Source organism: Sus scrofa, chromosome 7 (genome assembly GCF_000003025.6).
Source record: "Sus scrofa isolate TJ Tabasco breed Duroc chromosome 7, Sscrofa11.1, whole genome shotgun sequence".
NCBI lineage: Eukaryota > Metazoa > Chordata > Mammalia > Artiodactyla > Suidae > Sus > Sus scrofa.
In genome coordinates this window covers 91176334-91190646 of record NC_010449.5, presented here as the reverse complement: position 1 = coordinate 91190646, position 14313 = coordinate 91176334, and the positions used below count along the sequence as shown (strand labels likewise).

The window sequence follows — 14313 nt, the reverse complement described above, 5'->3', positions numbered from 1 at the left end:
AATCACGGTTTGTTGTTGGGATTGGCTCAGGAGGGATGGACGTATATTGTTAATTTTACACAATTTCAGGTTTCTTTAGGTTCCTTTGTCTGGCAAATTTATCAAGTACCTTCTGTATGCAAAGCACAAAGATGATTATAGTCATTCAACAGATGGTTTTTTGTTTTGTTTCTGGGCGTGCCTGCAGCATGTGGAAGTTCCCAGGTCAGGGATCGAACCTGAGCCTCGGCAGTGATAAGGCCAAGTCCTTAACTGCTAGGCCACCAGGGAACTCCCAACAGATGGTTTTAAGAAAATTTATTTTTAGAAAAGTGACACATACCTGTTTAGAAAAAGGTATAAAGAAGGAATGAATGAGGTTGCAGGTTCAATCCCTGGCCTTGCTCAGTGGGTTAAGGATCCGGCAGCTGTAGCTCCAATTAGACCCCTAGCCTGGGAACCTCCATATGCCACAGGTGCGGCCCTAAAAAGGCAAAATAAATAAATACAGAAGAAGGAAATAAAAATCACTTATGTTACCATGCAGAGATGACTGGAACTAAATTTTTTGTAGGTATGCCTTTGCAAAATCAAAATCATATTAAGTATTCTGTTTTGAATCCTGCTGTTTTTCTCCTAATATTCTATGAAACATTCATCAAGTGGCTACTAGTGCTGGCTTTCACACGAATCCTGGTAAAGCCTGGTGCTAACTGTGGTCACCGAGGCAAACAGGGTGCAGAGGGGGACAGGGCAGTGGACAGTTCCAGAGTTGCCAGATCTTAGGAAGGTCTTCACAGAGGAAGAGCTAGATCTTGAAGGAGGATTAGGCTTCACAGGGCATGGGGTTGGAGGGGGGTGGCGATGGTGGCGGTGGTAATAGTTGGGAAGGCACCCCGGGTGGCAAAAATGGCAGTGGAAAGATCTACAGGACAGGCCCCAAAGCAGCGGTGGGTCACGAAGGGGTTGAGTTTTCCTCTGTGGATGTTGAAGCTCCACTAATGGGCTTTAAGTGGGGAGGAACATTGGATTTGCAATTTAGAAAGACAGCTGTTTCAACACACTCCTTCACAGTGTGATGAGTGCCTTGAAAGGAGCAAGGCAAAGCCGGGAGACTAGCTGGGAGGCTAATAGCGTCATCCAGGTGAGAGATGATGTGGCTTGGATGAGAGCAGCAATAGGAGGAATTAAGGGGAGGAGATGGATTGCAAAGATATTTAAGCAGTAGAAAGGATAGGCGTTAATGGCTGGCTAGGTAGCTTGGCCATGTGACTTGCTTGGGCCAATAAGATGTTAGCGGGTGTGACCTAACCACTTACCCAGTATTGAAAAGTGCAGGTGCAGCGGTGGTGCTTGCTCTTGGGCTTCTGCCCTTGCTGTGAGAGGGGCGGGCTGGGGGCTGGTCTGCTGGGCCCAGGAGAAGGAGGAAAAGCAAGGGGAGCGGAGCCCTCAGGTGACTCACAGTCTCATGATAAAGGCTAGCCAAGATCTGCCAACCCACAGACACGTGAGTTGTAATGATAAATGAGAGTTGATTTAAGCCACTGAGTTTGAGGATGACGGGTTCTGTAGCAATTGCCAAGTGATTAAAAAGTCTTCATTGTCGAATGCTCACTGTGTGTGAGACACTATTCTAGACAGCCGGGGATACAGTGCTGAATCTGACAAAGTCCTTACCTACAGGGAGTTCAGTTTCAAGTGGGGGTTAAGCAGAGAAACAAGAGTGACACCAGGGTTTCTGTCTACTAACTAGGTACCATTAATCAAGATGGGCTCAGAGGAAAACACGTTTGTGGGAGAAGATAATGCGTTTGAGTTAGGAAAAAGTATGAAGTGCCTGTATGACATTTAAGTGGCGTTCAGAAAGGAATGGGATTAATAGTATAGAACACAGGAAAGATGTCTGGCTGGGGACTGCAAGTTATCAACAGAGTGAGACAGAAAATCATCAGTAGCAAAGAGACAGCCCAGCATGTGCTGTGGGTATTCAGAGGAGGAAGAGAGGATTTGTGGTTGGGAGGATGGAAAACATTTTGTTCGGAAGGTAACCTGTAAGCTGGGTTTTTACTTGCAGAGGCAAGGGGAGAAGGGCACATAAAACGCAATAGATAGGATTGTGGAGGCATGGAAGTAAGACAGGGAGAGCTGGACTGTGAGAATCAGGCTGAAAAAGTAAATTGGAGTGAGATCATAGAGCGTCTTGAATGCTAGGCCCAGGACACTGTAGCATTTCATTAGGAAATGGGGAGCCATTGAATGTTTTTGAACAGGGGAGTGATATGAGGCACGCATGTCTAGGAGATGGCTGTAGTATGCAATGGGATGAGTTTTGAAGTAGAAATCAAACGATATAGATTCTAGTCTCTGCTCTTCTTTTTTTTTTTGTTTTCTTTCTTTTCTTTTTTTTTTTTGGCTGAGCTTGTGACACATAGGAGTTCCCTGGCCAGGGACTGAACCCATGCCACAGTTGTGGTCTGTGCCACAGCTGCAGTAACTCTGGATCCTTAACCTGTTGCACCACAGATGGGACTCTTAGTCTCAGCTCTTCCATTCACTGGTCGTGGGATATGGAGAAAGGGACTTCTCTCTGAGCCCAACTGCCTCTTTTTGAAAAACGAGAGTCAAACTACCTGCCCTTGGAGTTCCCGTTGTGGCTCAGCAGTAACGAACCCAGCTAGTATCCATGAGGACACGGGTTTGACTCCTGGCCTTCCTCAGTGAGTTGAGGATCCTGCATTGCTGTGAGCTGTGGTGTAGGTTGTAGATGTGGCTCGGATCCCATGTGGCTGTGGCTGTGGTGTAGGCCGGCAGCTGCAGCTCTGATTTGGCCTCGAGCCTGGGACCTTCCATATGCCAAAGGTGAGGCCCTAAAAAGCAAAAACAAAAACAAAAAAAACCCAAAAACTACCTGCCCTTCACATGAGTCTCAATTTTGTAAGAATTGGTGACAAAATGTGAAGTGTTTGGAAGATCACAAAGCAATGTACATGGGTGAGTATTTTTGTGGCTCAGTCTGCTTCAGCTGAAAGATGAGGCTGAGATTCCCAGATGGGCTGGTAGACTGCGAGTGTCATTTTGGTAACCTCTGTCACCGCTCCCACCTTGGAGAGAGGACTGACAGAAGTGTCAGCCCGGAGTCCACTCCCAGCTGGCAGAGCTGGGGTTCGTGTTCTTCTGTCCTGCCTTTCCTTTCTTGATGAAACCCTGAATTCTCCCACTCTGCCCTCCACGTCAACGACGTGTCATTTAGAGAATGCCTGCTCCGGGGAGGCCTGTGCCAAGGCTGCAGAACAGAGGATGGGAAACTCTCACTGCCCTCAAGGAGTACACAGGCTGGTTGGATCAAGAGGGCATGTGCCTCGAAATAGTAAATAGGGGTGGCAGTGGATAAAACGCCAAATGTGTCATCTACACAATCCCTGGAGGAGGGCCAGGCCAGTCTTTGGGGAATCAGGATGGGGCCCTGAAGACGGGTGAGGTTTAACCAAAGAGGAAGGGGAAGAAATAAGAAGTGGAGGGGAGGACTCTTTCCTCTCTCAACCCACTGGTTTTCTCTCAACATCGAAACTAAACACCAAAACTCACTTAATGGAGCAGTTAAAGACAAAGGTTGCTCCACTGGGCAACCATTGAGCAACCACTTCATACCCATTGGGATGGCCATCATCTAAAACCAGAAAAGGACAAATGCAGGCAAGGATGTGGAGGCATTGGAATCCTTATGCACTGCTGGTAAGGAATGTCAAATGGTACATACAGCTCCTGGGAAAACGGCAAGGCCACGCCTCAGAAAATAAAAATCGAATTATCCTATGATCTTGTTTTTCCACTTCTGGGTATATACACCCCAAAGAATTGAAAGCAGGGATTTGAATGGGTATTTATATACCCATATCCAGAGCAGCATTATTCGCAATAATCAGAATGTGGAAATATCCATTAATGGATGAATTGATAAAATATGATATATCTAGATAGATTACAGTGGAATATTATATAGCCTTAAAAAGGGATGAACCATGAAATAAGCCAGTGCAATAGGACAACTACGGTGTGATTCTACTTAAATGAGATACCTATTGTGGTCAGACTCATAGAGACAAAGTAGAAGAGTGGTTGTCATGGGCTCTAGGAGGGGATGGGGAGTTAGCGTTTAATGAGCTTAGAGTTTCAGTTTGGGATGATGAAAATATTTTGGAGATGGCTGGTAGTGATGGTTGCACAACAATAAGAAGTACTAATACCACTTAAGTGTATACTTTAAAATGGTTAAAGTGGTAACTTTTATGTCTATGTTCACATACACACAAAAAAGATGGCTGCTTGAAAAGATCTCAGAAATATGAGTGATGTGGATCTGGTTGAGAAGAAGTAGGGGAAGTGTAGGGGATCCAGTAGATGGCCCTGGTGAAAAATCACCAAGTAGCATGGAAATGGGGTGATCAGTGGGCCAGGGGAGCTGACTCTTCCACGGACCACAAATAAGAAGTTATGATAGGGAGTGTAGTAGACACCTCCCTCCAAGTAGCACTTGAGTAGAGATGGTCAGAGGAAGCCAGTGAGACTGTTTTCTTTCTTTTCTCATGCCTTCTTGACTCAGGTAAGGAACATGAAATAAAGGGATAGGATCTGTGTTGGACGTAAAAAATACGCACAAACTGAAAGTTAGAATTAAGTTTTATTTGAGGCAAAATAAGGACTGTAGACTGGGAGGCAGCATTTCAGATAGCTCTGAACTACTGCTCCGGAGAGGTAGGGGGGAATGTCAGTCTATATGTGATTTGGGTGCAGGGGGAGGTACATGCAGCCATGCACGCATTTTACAGGAGGTTACTGCTAGTCACAAGAGCAGATGTCACCATGACGGATTTTAGTGCTTTTCCAGATATGAGGAGATGCAAGAATTAGGCTCATGAAATCTTCCGAAAATATCTAAATATCTGGAAGTTCCCGTTGTGGCTCAGCAGAAACGATTCTGACTTAGTATCCATGAGGACGAAGGTTTGATCCCTGGCAAAGCTCAGTGGGTGAAGGATCCGGGGCTGCTGTGAGCTGTGGTGTAGGTCGCTGAGGCGGCTCTGATCTGGTGTGGCTGTGGTGGTGGCAGTGGCGTAGGCTGGCAGCTGTAGCTCTGATTAGACTCCTAGCCTGGGAACCTCCATATGCCATGGGTGTGGCCCTAAAAAGACAAGGGGGAAAAAAAAAAAGGAAAGAAAGAAAATATCTAATGAAGACCTGTTGTGCCAGTTTTCCTGGAGCACAGAGCACCTCACTCCTGATCGCCACCCTGAGCTCCTTTCAAGGGGTGTTTAGGGTCAGCAGTTGCAGTGGCTTATGAGTCAGTCCACCAAGGGGCAGGTGGCCAGTGCCAATCTCCAGTTCACCGTAGGTAACCAAAGAGAAAGGTAGAGGCAGGTTTGAAATCCCTTCCCCCAGTCTGGTCACATCAGAGACCTGAGCCTGGCGGTGGCAAGGCAGTAGCAGGAGCCCCTCCGACCCCTCCTTCCTCACCCGTGTCTCCTCTGCATTGCCAGCAGCCAGCCCCGGTCCACGCCATGGCGTCCGCAGAGCCCCTGACAGCGCTGTCCCGCTGGTACCTGTACGCCATCCACGGCTACTTCTGCGAGGTGATGTTCACGGCCGCCTGGGAGTTCGTGGTGAACTTTAACTGGAAGTTCCCGGGGGTCACCAGCGTGTGGGCGCTCTTCATCTACGGCACGTCCATCCTCATTGTGGAGCGCATGTACCTGCGCCTGCGGGGCCGCTGCCCGCTGCTGGTGCGCTGCTCATCTACACGCTCTGGACCTACCTGTGGGAGTTCACCACCGGCTTCATCCTGCGCCAGTTCAACGCCTGCCCCTGGGACTACTCCCAGTTCGACTTTGACTTCATGGGCCTCATCACCCTGGAGTACGCCGTGCCCTGGTTCTGCGGGGCCCTCATCATGGAGCAGTTCATCATCCGAAACACCCTCCGCCTCCGCTTTGACAAGGACGCTGAGCCCGGGGAGCCCAGCAGCCCCCTGGCCCTGGCCAACGGCCATGTCAAGACTGACTGAGTCGGGGCCGCTAGGTGGGGCCCCGGGGGTACGGGCAAGGGTACCAAGCTGGTGGGGTTGCTCCCTCTGTACAGCACAAACCCTGCCCGGTAGGGCACACAGTGCGCGCATCCCCTCCACGGTGGGCGGGAGTTGGGGGCGGGGCGTGGAGGCGGCAGAGGTACTTTGGGGAAGGGTCGGTGGATCCCAGCCCAGCTCAGAGGCTAGGGGTGGGAGGCCCGTGGCGACGCAGGGACTGGACTCTGCGGGTGACTTTGAAAGCAGCAGGCCCTGTTCTGGCTAAGGGACTCTGGGAATGGGGCAGCAGGGGGGAGGCAAGGCCGGAGGTGGCTTTGGGCTGCGGCAGTGGCCAGCTCCCTCCCCCTCACCTGGTTCAGCTGGGGTTTGGCTGGTTCCATTAGGCAATATTAAGGTGCTTGCTTGCAACCAATACCTCCCTAGGGGGCCTGCTGAGCTGCAGCCTAACAAGAGACTGGGCAGCCAGGAGGCTGATTGGCAGGAGTGCTGGTCTGCAAAGCTGGGAGGCCGTCCCTTGGCTCTTCTCTCCTCCCCCAGGACCCCACGCTGCTCCCTTGGCCTTCTGGGGCTCCCCCCCCCTGGTGCTGGATTCCCACCAACCTTGGGCTTTTGGAGGTTTCAATCCCTGTGTGTTCGGTGGCGTTTCCCCCGTTTTCTCTTACTGTCGAAGCCTTTACCACTAGCAGCCCCTTTATCCGCGACAGCTACCCCACCTGCTCCTACCTGCAACTCCCTGGCCAACACAGCAGCTGCCAGAGATAGAACCCTGAGCAGACCTCTCCTGCCCTCTTGCAGCCTTCACTCCACTGTTCCGTGGTCTGATGCCTGGGAAGTTCCTGCGTTCCGTGTCCTCACCACCCTAGTCTGGTGAGCTGTGGCAGTGCCCCTGGTGCTCTTCTCCATGCCACCTCCCTGCAGTGGCTAAAAACTGAGGATGGCTCCAAAGCACAGTCAGGCCAATATGGGCCTCATGGAAACACAATGGGGACCCAGAGACAAATCAGTTCAGGGGTTAGGGGGATGGGATAGGCAGTAGAGGCACCGGACCGGTTTATTTTCAAACCAGTCTGGGGCAATCTAGCTTTCTAGGAGTGGAGGAGCAGGGATCCACTGTTGGAGAGCCATGGAGAATGCATGAGTGAGAAAAAGAGGGCCTTTCAGCTTTGGGAGGGTCTTCAAAGTATCCTTAGTGGGAAGGGGTCCGTTCTGGTTCTGCCATAGCCCCAGCCCTGCAGCAAAACCTCCTCAGGGCTACCCCCTCCCCACCCCTCGCAGAAAGGCCGACCCTTCGAGCTTGTTCCTGAAACAGTATTAACTCTGCCATGCTCATGGGCATTGTCATTTCGGTTGCCCCACCTTCCCCCATGACGGGTCCATTGCTGGCAGTGGACAGGTGAAATCCTAACTGCAGCCCACTTCGGGCTCTGCCCCCCACCCCCTGAGGGGAGGGGTCCGTCAGAACGCAGCCTATCCCATGGTACAGTCTCTTCTTGACCATTACTAGGACTCTTAGGTAGAAATTAGCCTTTCCCTTTTTATAGAACATTAAAAGTAATAATACCACCTGTGGAGAGCACCTCCTCTTCTTGCTTCACCTGGACTGTGCAGACAGCACCAGCTAGGGTGGAGGGGCTGGGGGATGGGCATGCGTGATGTCCCAGATTAGGAGAAAGGCTGGGAGAGCCTGGTAGGGCTGCGTTCAGTGGCTGACCCTGTCTAGGATGGGATGAAGGGCCAGCCTCTACGTGCTGGGCAGGCTCCTCAAGTCCAGGCACAAACTACATTTTGCAGGGGTTAACCCTCCCTTTGATTTTACTGTGGCCCCCATTCCAGGATGTGGGGCTTCCAGGGACTCAGCCTTCCAATGGGGACCAATTGCTTCCCAATGACAGGTGGAGGGGACTCCAGAGGGAGATTATCGTCAGGTTCCCTGTTCCCTCTGGATAATGGCTTCCTTGGTCTTTCCCCCTCCTCCGTGTGATCTCCATCTCCAGCACCCCTCCAAGCCCCCCACATGGGCCCTTAGACCACACCCCTCACCTTTGCTGTCCCCTCCACAGCAGAATCTGGTGGTCAGCTTATTGATGTCTCTCAGCCCAAGGCCTCCACGATTCTCCACGAGAGCAAGCCCTTGGATGGCCTGGCCAGGTCCAGCTGCTCCAGATGTTGCCCTGTCCGCATTCCCTGGCACCAGCTCTCTGGGTCCTATAAACTCCCGAGTATGAGAGGTTCCCAAGTAAACCTGCCTGGCTGGCAACGTGCAGAGCACTGTGCTTCTGCTTCATCCATGTGCCCCGTGGCTCCTACTGTCCCTCGTAGGGCACAGAGCCCCCAGCAAAGGGAGGTGATGGCCTGGAGCTTGACCACAGGATCTGCAGGCTCAGAGCTCACCAGAGGTCACCCAGACCTCAACTCTTGCATTTTTGGGTATCTTCAGGACCCCAATCTCTTAGTGCCCAGGGACTCAAAGTTTGGAGGGATCCCAGCCCTGCAGAGCAGGAGAGAATCTGCTGTTTATGAACCTCTGGTGTCCTGGGCTTCTCTCAACTGGACATGGCAGCATCTCTGAGTCACAGATCGCCATGTGCTACCCTGCATGGTTGAATCGCTTCTGATGTCTGCTAGGTATCCTGTCCCTTGTGCTGTGCCCCCTCTGATGCCAGTAAGTCACAATGGCCCATGCTTATTCACAGCAATAATAACCTAGGGAGTGCCCACAAAGTTCTTTCGTCCTAGTCCCTCATTTTCTGCACAGGTCTCCTGGGGAGGCAGCCACTGAGCTGGTCCATTCATGAGAACCTGTGTTTATGAAGCTCTGGGCTCTGCAGACATCATCACAGGGGATGCAGAAAGATGGGAGGCCCAGGCCTGAAGGAGCAATGGCTAAGGCAGGCAGAGTGCCTTCCACCCTGAGGTCACCCCAGGCCTAGAGGAGCTGCAGGTCCCTGCTCTGCAAAAGAGCCTTTGAGGCGGATGGGTCAGTCTCCCAGCTACGGCAGCTCTTCAGAAGGTTACATAATTGGTTTGTGTGCTCATTGCCTGCTCTGTCTCCATTGGTCTTTTTTGTCTCTTTCTTTTCACATTCGTGCACATAAAATATACTGGTGTTTGTGTTGCAGGACTGGCTCAGACCCATCTCTGTTTCTTCTGTTTGGAGCCCTTTTCCTAGGGGCTGCTGGAGGCCGGGCCCCTCACACTCGGGCATCACACAGACCTAAAGCCAGAGGGCTGCAGGTGGGGCCATGCTCCCGGGAGGGTAGGTGGCACCCTCCACCAGTCCTTTCCACCATCTCTGCTCTGGCCCTCTCTGGTAACCTGAACTCTCCACCAGCCCCAGTCCCCCATTCCCCATCAGTAGTGTCATCTGGTCCAGTCCTGACCTCGGGCCCAGGCTGCAAGGAGGATGGGGAAGCCCAGGCAATATCTAGGTTAGCTATAGGTTAGCCACATGTGCCCATGAGACAGGTTCCTCTCAAAAATGCCATCCCTGACCTGTGATGTCTCGCGGGGCGGCGGGGCCCATGAAAAGAGGCTGAGGGTGCCCCAAAGAGCTAGAAGGCCAGAACCCCTTACTTGCTGTTACTTTGAAAGTTGTGCTCTTTAGAAACAGAGTTCTGCCCTCCCCTCCACTGCTTTCCCCAGGAAGTGCATCCCTGCCCGCTCTGTGTACCTCGGCTCTATCTAGCACCCCTCATTCTTCTCTCCACTTCCACACCATGCTCCTTCCCACTTTTCAGCTCCCTGGAAGAGGATGGAGGGTTCAGAATTTGCTCAGCCAGTTTAACCAAACCAAAACGGCCAGTGCCATGCCCCCTTCCTCCATAGCCAGGCTGTAGAACACCTGCAGGTTTTTTGAATGGAGTAGGCAGTGTGCTTTCTGAATCATTGAGAAGGCCTCTCCCTCCCCTACTCTTTTTTTTTTTCTTTTTTGGGCCTCACCCTTGGCATATGGAGGTTCCCAGGCTAGGGGTCTAATCGGAACTACAGTGGCTGGCCTACACCACAGCCACAGCAACGCCAGATCCAAGCTGCATCTGCAACCTACACCACAGCTCATAGCAACACCAGATCCTTAACCCACTGACCGAGGCCAGGGATGAAACCCGCAACCTCATGGTTCCTAGATGGATTCCTTTCCCCTGGGCCACGACAGGAACTCCCCTCCCCTCCTCACTTGATGGCATTCATTTCTTTCCCCTTATAAAAAGGAGCAAGCCCCAACAATCAGGTATCTGTTAGTATAAACAAATTTACAAGGCTGGTCCATTAGAGCAGGTTTTATAAAAAGAAAGAGGCACACATCATGACCCAAGCTCTGCCTGATGAAGCTTCAGAGAATAGGCAAGAGATAGGCCCTAGAACAAGAAGGCTGAGGAGACTAGAGCCCCTTCTTCACTGGCTGTATTCTGTCAATGATGTACCCTACTCGATATGTTCCTTCCTCAGCATCTCTGCCCCAACCTCACCCAATTCAAGGAACCTCCAGACTCATCAGACTGTACGTTAGAAGAGCCGTCTTAATACTTTTGACAACAGCTGTGGTTCCTACCACTGCTGGCACCACCACTGCTAGGACTGGGACTGTGACAAGGCACTGCCCTGAGCGCTCACACTCATTCTTGAATTTTCTCCTGTTGGAGGGGAGCACCACCATTTCCCTATTTTACAGAGGAGGTCTGGTGGCCCTCAGTCTACGACCCCAATTTATTTGATTGATTGATTGATTGATCAATTTTATTTATTTTTGGCTTTCTACGGCCGCACCCATGGCATATCGAAGTTCTCAGGCTAGGTGTTAAATTGGAGTTGCAGCTGCTGGCCTACGCCAGAGCCACAGCAATGAGGGATCCGAGCTGTGTCTGTGACTACACCACAGCTCACAGCAACACCGATCCTTAACCCACTGAGCAAGGCCAGGGGTGGAACCCGCAACCTCATGGATACTCATCAGGTTCCTAACCCACTGAGCTACAACGGGAACTCCTACACCCCCAATTGCTACATCGCTCTTTTGTTTCAATGTTAGCAGAAGACGCCGTAGAGAGAAAACTTGTGATGTACCCTGTATTCTGTACCCATTTGGGAGTTCCTTTAAGAGTGAGAGCTGGAAGTGCAGTATGGGGAAACCTGGGAGAGAACTCAAGGCTTTAGGCTGGATATGGGGCTCTCCATCCCAAGGCACATCCCGTAGCTGCAGTGATTTTCCTGTTGAGATGACGCTCTGACCACCTCACTCCCTACTCCGGTCTCTTTAATGATTTCCCATTACCTTTAGGATCAAGTTCACCACCTCAGCGAGGCTTTGTGGTTTGGCCTCATTTCCTGCCTCCCCCTCGGTCAGGCACAATCCAGGGAGAATGACTTGTGGTTCCCCTGGCAGCTCCCCGATCACTGCCTCTGGGCCTTCAGCCCTGTGTTCCCCTTCCTGGAACACTCTTACTCCTTCTCTCAGCCCGACTAGAGACGGATGAGCTCAATTACAGCGCCAGCATCCCTGGGCTCTGTTTACTTCATGCTCTCCCTGGCCTCAGCTCTCGATTTAGTTCAGGCAAACTCAGGATAAGAGCTGTCTCCCTGGAAACTCTCAGCGTGGCAGCTGCCAGCCGCAGTAGCCAAGTTCTTCCAGTGCTGTCCGTGCAGCAGCCCTTCGTTCATTCATTCACCCTACTAAGCGCCAGGTCCTGGGCTAGGTTTGCAGCACCACAGGGAACAAGGCAGACTCATCGCTGCCCTCCCCACCTGACGGCTACACCCCAATTACAGGATGCAGAGAACGCTGATGGTGGGCTGATTGAGGGACAAGGGGTTACCTAGATTTAGGGGGTCAGAAATAGGTCTATGTCTGATAGCCAGCAGAGGGGATGAAGCATAGGCCTCCAGGTAAAAGAGACAACATGGGCAGAGGCTGGGAACTCACAGGGAGAGCAGGTGGCCCTGTGGGTTTTAGGAGCTCCCGGGATGAAGGATGGAGTCCACAGGAAGCTAGGCTAAGATCATGAAATGTCTTAGAAACCAAGGCAGGGAGAGCGCTAATAAACAAAAGAAAATAGCAGGCTGTACCGCATTAGAACAGAGTGAAATGCAAATGAAGGGGGAGCACCATTAGATTGGGGGCCCCTGAGAGGTCTTTGGGAAAGAGATGATGTTTAGATGGAAATCTGGATAATGAGGAGGGTGAAGACGGGGAAAGAGCATTTCAAGCAGAAAAAACAGACAGTACAAAGGCCCGAAGGTGGGAAGGAGTCTGGATTGTTTGAGGAACACATAAAAGCCTAGTGTGGTTGGAGCTTGTTGAGAAAGGGGGGGGAGGAGGAGCACAGGGTGAGGGTGAGAGAGGTGGGCAGGGGTCCGAGAGTGTAGGGTCCTGGAGGCCTGGGTCAGGGGGAGGGGAGAGGGATGGGAAGGAGAATTGGGGGGCCTGGCCCGCTCTCCCGGGGAACCTGCCAGGGGCGTGGGATCTGGGAGGGGAAGACTGCAGGCAGAGCGGGGGAACCCTCATAGCCCAGCATCTGCCCTGATCTCCTGGAGGCGGGGTCATGGATGGGGGCCCGCATAACCCAGAGGTGGCTGTGTTTGGTTTCTGCAAACCTTTCTCTCTCCTGTTACATACGCACTCCTGCCCTGGGGGAGGTGGTTAAACCCCATAGGGCTTAACAAACTACACTTCTTTCCCTTTCCCTGTCTCTGTATCTCTCCCCCTCTTCTCCACCACACACTATACACACACATCACACACACACACACAGAAACTCACGCACATACACACCTTCCCCACTCTGAGCAGCCTCTTAGGACCCATCCTTTGACTCACTTGCTCTGACTCAAGCCTCATGATGCACCGGCCAGGAGAGTCTAGTCCACCCCCCATCCAACCCACCTCACCTCACCCCACCCCACATCGTCTGCTTCAACCTGGGTGAGATGGGCCATCCTGAAGCTACCGGGGAGCTCAAGCCTCCCTCCCGCCCACAGACCTTTGGCATCTCCAGGGCCTGGCAGTATCGGGGTAACCCGGAGCAGGATGAGGGTTAGGGGACCGCACAAGTATTGAGACAGAACTGAGGTCTAACCCTGGCTCTGCCACTTACTCTCTGTATGACTTCTGACAAGACACTGAGCCCTTTTGAGATTTAGTTCAGCGAATTTAGTTCAAATTTAGTTGGTTAGTTTACTTCACTGGGGGCACGTTCTAGCCTCCCCCCCAACCCCCCAACAAGGCTGGGTGTAAAAGTAATGACATGGAAGGTCTGAGGCAACCAGATTCCAGGTGAGCACAGCAAACATCTCACAGTGGACTATTCCCCACCCCTGTTAGTAAAAATCTGTGGGCATGGCCCTCAGGGGATTCTTCATTGGCCACCTCTGGCCCCCCACCTGCCAGTTGTAGGGAGACGGGCCATCTGAGTCTGCTTGGGACTCAGGGCCTTCCTGTGCCCAACCTAGAAAAGTCTGGGGCAAACCAGAGCCAACCGGGGACCTTCATTGGAGGGAGTTCACATCCTCCTTACCAAGGACTGTCCACTATAGTTCCTGCTTTGCAGAAGGACCCCTTCCCACTAGACAGTCTTGGTGGGCCCTCCTCTCCCAGGCCAAGGAAGGACAAGGATGTCCAAACCAGGACAGTCAGCTTGTTTCTTTTAAATCTGGGTCTCAGAGTTCCCGCCGTGGCACAGTGGTTAACGAATCCGACTAGGAACCATGAGGTTGCGGGTTCGATCCCTGACCTTGCTCAGTGGGTTAATGATCCGGCGTTGCCATGAGCTGTGGTGTAGGGTCGCAGATGTGGCTCGGATCCCGCGTTGCTGTGGCTCTGGCATAGGCCAGTGGCTACAGCTCCGATTCGACCCCTAGCCTGGGAACCTCCATATGCTTCAGGAGCAGCCCAAAAAATGGCCAAAAGACAAAAAACAAAACAAAACAACAGTAAATAAATAAATAAATACATCTGGGTCTCGACACAAAGCCTAGGGAAACTGTCTAATAAATTGTTCCTGCCACCTGGATCCCTGGAGGCCTTTGGGTTTCTGTTGTTTTCTCAGCATGTTCTTTGGCCTTCTCTTCAACACTCTGAGAGGTGCCCCTCACAGTTTTCCAATTAATTCCTTCTTGGCTTATGCCAGTCAGTTGACTCTGTTGCTTGTAACCAACACCTCTCCCATGCTCTGAGTAGCCGTAAGAACCCTCTGGGTGTTGACAATCCAGATACTACCTACATGCCTGACTTCTGAACATCTGATCATCACCTGTGATTGTATCTT

General features: G+C 51.8%; 1 protein-coding gene across 1 annotated transcript; it reads left to right on the top strand.

The window, feature by feature from the left end:
* TMEM229B (transmembrane protein 229B) lies at positions 485–9173 on the top strand. Its single transcript, XM_005656338.3, is given in 3 exon segments — positions 485–1486; positions 5514–5763; positions 5766–9173. Coding segments are annotated over 3 exon segments (561 nt in total). The 5' UTR covers positions 485–1447; the 3' UTR covers positions 6038–9173.